The 6,633-nt window shown below is 49.7% G+C and overlaps 1 protein-coding gene across 1 annotated transcript in view; it reads left to right on the forward strand.

Moving 5' to 3' along the window:
- Window positions 1-3: 3 nt before the first annotated feature.
- Window positions 4-6,633, forward strand: part of PARP8 (poly (ADP-ribose) polymerase family, member 8) — a gene marked incomplete at its 5' end in the record, with an annotated part of 136,802 nt that continues 130,172 nt past the window's right edge. The window contains one exon of the mRNA XM_005872624.2: window positions 4-107. Within this exon, the coding sequence (XP_005872686.2) occupies window positions 4-107 (104 nt within the window). The remainder of the gene's footprint in view (window positions 108-6,633) is intronic.

Consider the following 6,633-nt stretch of genomic DNA (forward strand, 5'->3'; position numbering starts at 1 on the left):
CACCCCACCCCCCATCCCCCGGGGCAGCTCCTAACAGGACTTTCTTGGTCAGATTTCAGGTACTCGGACTCCACCTTTACCTTCACGTACGTCGGTGGCCCCAAAAGGTATGTAAGCGTCTCCAGTTGCTTCATTTCCTGTTCACATGCCTGCGTTTCCTTTGTTCTCACTGTTCCGTGTCTGGGATTTTTTTCTTTCTTTCTTTTTTTGCTCTTGTTGTCCTCTAACCACATCCCAAGTCCGAGGTCCTGGCTCTAAATGGCAAAGGGGAAGTGGACGTGTGATGCCGGCGCTGGAAGCGCAGGCCGCAGCCGGAGCAGCACCAGCCGGCCTGGCACGTTCCAGCGGCTCTTGCAGCGGCTGGCTCCCGGGGTGTCTGGGGGTTGATGCAGCCAACCGGGTGCAGCACTGGCATCCTGGGTGGGAAGTGAAGTGGGTCCGAGACCCGGGATGGCACGCAGTAGTGGGGGCCCAGCCCATGGTTTTCCTGGCGAGCTGCTTGCTGCTCCATGTTCCCGTGTTGACGACCGTGGACATCAGCACGCAGCCTGCCAGTTCTCCATACTCTCTCCTGTGTGTGCGTGTGTGTGTGTGTGTGTGTGTGTGTGTGTGTGTGTGGGCTTTGAGGAGTGGAGCTCTGGTTTCCACACTTGGCTGGAGGAAAGCGTTTGGCAGGTGCATGTCGCTGGAGCGTATCATCACTTCTTCCTTGAGGGGGAAGGATGGCACATGCATGTAGGAACCCTGAATTGTGCACAGTACGAAAGCAGGCGAAATCCAACTTTGTATTTCGGAGGTGGAGTTAGCATGAGAGGTAGCCGTGGGGACGTGCCTGGCGGTCCTCACTTGTTAAGTTGGGATTTTCTCCCCGTAGCCCCTGGGGGACATGGTGGCTTCACAGAGCAGGGGCCATCTAGGGAAGCTGTCAGAGATGCCGCCTGGCTCTGAGGACTTGACATTCAGTAGCACCTGATCACGTTTAAAATGTCTCTTAGCTGATGGAAACGTATGGACGCATTCATTGCAGAAGAGGCTTTCTTCTGTACGTGGTGTTAGGTGGCTCAGGAGGCGGCGTAGGAAATAAAGAGAGTCCAGTTAATCAGAAAAGAAAGGAAAGGCTTTATTCTGCGTCCCCGGGCGGCCCACGGACCCCAAAGACAGGGCACGTGGATCCGCACCAACAGGGAGGGGGGCGCTTTTTTTATACAGCTGTTCAGTGAGGGCGGGGGAGCATGAGCTGTGGGAGTTCCACCGTGGAGATCGTCATGGTTTCCAGGTGTTGTCATCTGCCTGGTAGCTGACCTGTTAGGAATTCCAGGGCGGGACGGGTATCTGCGTCACCATCTACCTGGTGCCCTGGCCTGTTAGGGATTCTAGGAAGGGCCCAGGATCTACGTCACCATCTGCCTGGCGGAGGCATGCATCAGCTCCTGGACCCCCTTTCGACCTAACACATGGAGCTTTTAAAAGCTTGGAATTAATGTGAATCTTGAAGATGCTTGGGATCTGGGCTGCAATCTACATCTCAAGAAAGCTGTAGTGAGAACAGTGGTCAGGTCTCCCATATGTAGTTTGCCTAAGCCTCAGGATTGTGTTTTGTCTTTTCATTTTATTTTTTTTTTGGTCTCTCCCCCCCCCCCCCCCCCCCCCCCCCCATTTTTAAGTTGAATTTATTGAGGTGACATTGGTTAATGAAATCATACAGATTTCAGGTGTACAGTTCTATAATACAACATCTGCATATTGTGCTGTGTTCAGCATCCCAAGTGTTGATTTGATTTACTAGTTGAAAATATAACATATAATATTGGGAGAGAATAAAATCATAGTGCTTCTTAATTTGCCATCATCTTTGTAATTGTGAATAAAAAGAATAAATTAGAGAAGATTCAACTAAATTAACAATGCTCCTACACTTACTATCCAGAGATACGTTGGTGTATGACTAATATCTTCCTGAATATTTTTAAAGATATACTTTTATTGATTTCAGAGAGGAAGGGAGAGGGAAAGAGAAACATCAGTGATGAGAGAATCATTGACCAGCTGCCTCCTGCACACCCCACACTGGGGATCTAGCCCAAATCCCGGACTTGTGCCCTTGACCGGAATCGAACCCGGGACCCCTCAGTCCGCAGGCTGACGCTCTCTCCACTGAGCCAAACCAGCTAGGGCTTCCTGGATTGTTTTAACAGTTAAAATACAGGCATACCTCTGAGATATTGTGGGTTTGGCTCCAAATCACAAAAAATAAAGCGAATATCGCAATAAAGCGAATAACATGAATATTTTGGTTTTCCAGTGCAGATAAAAGTTATGTTTACACTCTACTGTAGTCTGTTAAGTGTGCAATTGCATTATGTCTAAAAACACCATGTATCTACCTTAATTAAAAAGCGACTCTATTGATAAAAAATGTTAACCGACTGACATCTGAGCTATCAGCGAGCCCTGAGGGTCTTCCCGTCAGTCTATGCCTAGTAAGACACAGTGTCTGTGAAGTGCAGTGACCTGAGGATGTCTGTGTGCTCTGCACTGAAAACTCCCCCCTGCGAGCAGTCAGCACCTGCTCCAGCGGTCTGTTGGGTAAAGCCCCGGGTAAGCTTTTCAACGCACTAGCTTTATTATTATTATTATTAATATTTTTTATTGTTGACAGTATTAGCTTTATTATTTTCAATTAGATGCCTCAGTTCTTTTGGCCTTAGTTTACTCATCTGTACAATGAGAGATGTACTGTCCAGTTGGTCTCTCTAAGACCTGGGAGTAGGTGCCGCAGAAAGAGTTTATCAGCAAATTACAGAACCGGTGTTCAGGAAACGGGGAGACGGCTGGCTGGGTGAATAATTAACTACTGGAGATACCATCAGTTCTCACTTGTAGGAGCTGGGGCCATGGTTGCTGTGGAAGGAAGAGGTGGTTCCTTTCTGTGTAATCCCACTGAGGGACAGTGTTTGCTTGTGCCCCTGAGCGTGTTTCTTAGACTCTCCGAGCCTCGGTTTGCACATCCCAAGGTGAGAACAGTAATACCACGAGCCTTCTGATTAGAGAAAAGGCCATGAACGCGGTCTTCCAGCTCACCTGCAGTCAGAGAAACACGCTTGTGGGCCAGGGTGCCAGGCCTGGTGACCTGATTGCTTGGTCTGCTCATAGCTCGTTCTGCAAAGCAGTCCTGTGTCCCAGGTGGTTCTAGTGGAGTCACAGGAGCCCCTTTCATGCCAGTCCCTCTAGGGGTTTGTGGCTAGGAGCAGAGAAGACCTTCCCCCCCCCCCCCCCCCCCCCAAAATTAAAAGTATAAAAAAATGTTGTTTTAACTACATTAGAACCTGATACTTATCATGTATTTCTCATTGCGACGTGTCAATGGAGCATTTAAAATTAAAATGACCTTGCTCTCTTTTGGTTTAATGTGCTTATCAACCAAAAATATTCAATTAATAGAGTCATTTTGGGTAAATTAGGCTTACTTCACCATTAAAGGAATTTTATGGAGAGATAAGACATGATTATCTTTAATTATATGTCACCATCATTTCATCTAAAACATTGTGGACGTATTTCAAGAATAATTTCCAAATCAAGTTATGCGTAGATAAAACTTAAAATACCATTTCCTTTCGGACACCCTCCCAGCATGAGTTCCCCTTTGTTCTAAAGAAGAGGGTTGATCTTCCATGTTCCCACTCAAAAAAAGTAACATTGAGCATTTTTTTTAACATGTGCTTTTTTTTGCGTGTTTCTGTGGATTAAGAGAAAATGCCAGGAGGCGACAGCGTCAGCCTGGCTGGTGGCCTGGCGCATTGGCCTTGCGTTTGGAGGGCAGCAGAGGGACACGGGGCCTGCTAATGTTTGTTACTCTGACTGTCGGTGAGGATGTGGGCGGGGGCAGACAGTCAGCTGGAAGACGGAGTTCATGGCCTTTTCTCTAATCGGAAGGCTCATGGAACTCCTATTCTCACCTCGGGATGTGCAAACCGAGGCTCGGAGAGTTTAAGAGACACGCTCAGATGACTCCGTTACATGACGGAGTGCCTCGTACCCCTGCTCTGTCCCGCCCGAGACCCGTGCTCCTTTCTGTACACGCGTGTTCTCAGGCTCTGAGCATGGAGCACTGGAACATCCAAAAATTAGGCCGAGGCCTACTTGAGAGAGAGGTCGTTTTGGTGTCTTTGATGGAGAAGCAATGAGAAAGGAAGTGTTAAATGTGAGGAACTTGGTTGTTAATGCCGTCTACATATGCCCGAGAACTTGTATCTGCTCGGCAAGACGAATCCATTTTAGCGATGGCCCATGTGGCCCCTCTGATTCCTGGTCTCCCCTTGGGGTAACTCCACAGCCGCCAGGGGTCGGGGCTGCCTCCCGATTTCAGGGCTGTGCCAACACCACAAACCAGGGGCCTCAGCGGCACACGATTTGAGAGTTTATTGCAAAAGTTGCTCCTTCCCTGGACTCAGTCCTGCTGGGATTGCCTGCCTCGTTCTTGGTCCCTTGTCATTGGCATGAAGACCACAACGTTAGGGGTTCTGGCCCTTCTTGTCACTGGCGGTCAGGCGTGCAGTAAGCGATGGAGGAAATCAGAGGGATCCAGAGGGCGGTGACAGCTGCTGAGGGGATGGGACATCTGGCTGGGTCTCGGGGCCAGTGCCTCACACAGACAGGAGAGCAAGGAGACCCCGGGGCCTGGCCCCGCCCCTGTGGAGGGCCTGATCAGCACGGAGGTTTTGTAAACACACAAACAGTAGTTGTTATTGTAAAAAGATTTAGAAAAATGGGGAAACCAAGAAGATGATTTCTCCATCTCCTGTTAATATATTAGGGTTTATTCTTTCAGAATTTTTATCTGTCTGTGTGCATAGGACAGTGGTCGGCAAACCGCGGCTCGCGAGCCACATGCGGCTCTTTGGCCCCTTGAGTGTGGCTCTTCCACAAAATACCACGTGCGGGCGCGCACGTACAGTGCGAAGTTGACTTAAAACTTTAAGTAAAGTTTATTAAGTTAATTTTAGGGAACGTTGTGGAGTGAAAGAAGATGTAGTGTCGAGGATTGAGAAAGGTATGTTGAGGTGGTTTGGACATATAGAGAGGATGAACGAAAGGAGATAGACGAAACAAGTATACAAGACGAGTGTGGGTGGGAGAGTTGGAAGGGGTCGACCTCAGCGAACGTACCTCCATCAGACTGAGGACGTTTTTAGCAAAGTCCAGCGTAGGAGCACCCTAATTAAGTTAATAACAATGTACCTACCTATATAGTTTAAGTTAAAAAAACTTGGCTCTCAAAAGAAATTTTAATTGTTGTACTGTTGATAGTTGGCTCTGTTGACTAATGACTTTGCCGACCACTGGCCTAGGGGATGGATGTGTCCAAAGACTGTGTCATATTCCCTTGAGACCTCGCTGCTTTTCACCCAAGACTATACCCAGGTCTCTTTTTTAGAAAGTATTTACTTCAGGTTTAAATTGGGAGTTTTTCCAGTCCAGGGGTGGGACTCTGCCTAGGAAACCTCATGCTTATATTAGAAATGATCGATCCTTCAGACATCGGCATCGCTACAGAGGTGCCCTCTTGGCTGTGTGAAAAGACAGCCCCGCCGGTGGTCAGGGGGAGCATGGCATCCCGGAAGCGCGCCCCCCTAGTTTCAGGAGCTTCTGTCCACCAGATGTTTTGGAGCATCGCCCGGGACACAACAAATGTACTGCTCTCCAGTCCTCACATTGTGGATGTGCAAACTGAGGCTGGCCACCTCCTCCTCTCCGGGGCCTTTGCCCGCGCTGCCTGGAACAGCCATCCACACCCTACGTCCCACCCCTCCCGGTCTCAGGCCTCAGCAGCCTGAGCTGCCCAGATCTTCCCGGAGCCGAATTCCCTGGAGCAGCCTCTCCCGCCTCCCGTGCAGGGCTTTCTGAGATGCTGTCACCAGGGCCTGTCCTCGCCTGCTCACTGGTAGCGGTGGGGGAGCCCCTTGGCGGCGGGGCTGTCCTGTGCGGTGCAGCGCCCCAGCCCCTCCCTGCCGAGCACAGTGTCCCCTCTCAGGGACCAGATGCTGAACGAGTCCCCGGTGACTGTAGGAGGGCTTCTGGCAGGTGAGAGGCAGCTGCCTAAACACCGTGACCAGGTGTAGAGATGCCGGGGTGGGGGGGGCGCTGGTGACAGGACTCAGAGTGACAGGTTGCCCAGCGCATCACCAGCCCTGTTGTCTGGGCCACAGGCCCTTGTGTAGGGTGACAGGGAGTGACGGGGACTGGGGCACAGTGGAGAGCGTGGACTCTGTAAAGTATTTACTTCAGGGTTAAAAAATTGTTGGGGTCCAGCCCCAGCAGGTCCAGGGGTTCCCAAAGGTGTGGACGGAGTCGGTGAAGAAGGGATGACACGGAGACAGCGTTCAGTTGATCAGCATGGTTGGGTCCTCTCTTTATTGTCCTGTTACATCTATATTTATACTATTTGATCCCATAAGCATGCCTCTATAATTACATCATGGTATGTTTCAGGAAACCTTCTACAGTTCCTAGTTTCATGTCCATAATCCTGTCTCTATCTAGTTCTGTTGATTTTAATCTTGTCTAGGTTAATCTCTGTGTTCCATTACAAGGGCTATTCCAAGGTCACTGCTCTACTGATAGGCTACAAGG

The sequence above is a fragment of the Myotis brandtii genome, unplaced genomic scaffold (genome assembly GCF_000412655.1).
Source record: "Myotis brandtii unplaced genomic scaffold, ASM41265v1 scaffold384, whole genome shotgun sequence".
Lineage (NCBI taxonomy): Eukaryota > Metazoa > Chordata > Mammalia > Chiroptera > Vespertilionidae > Myotis > Myotis brandtii.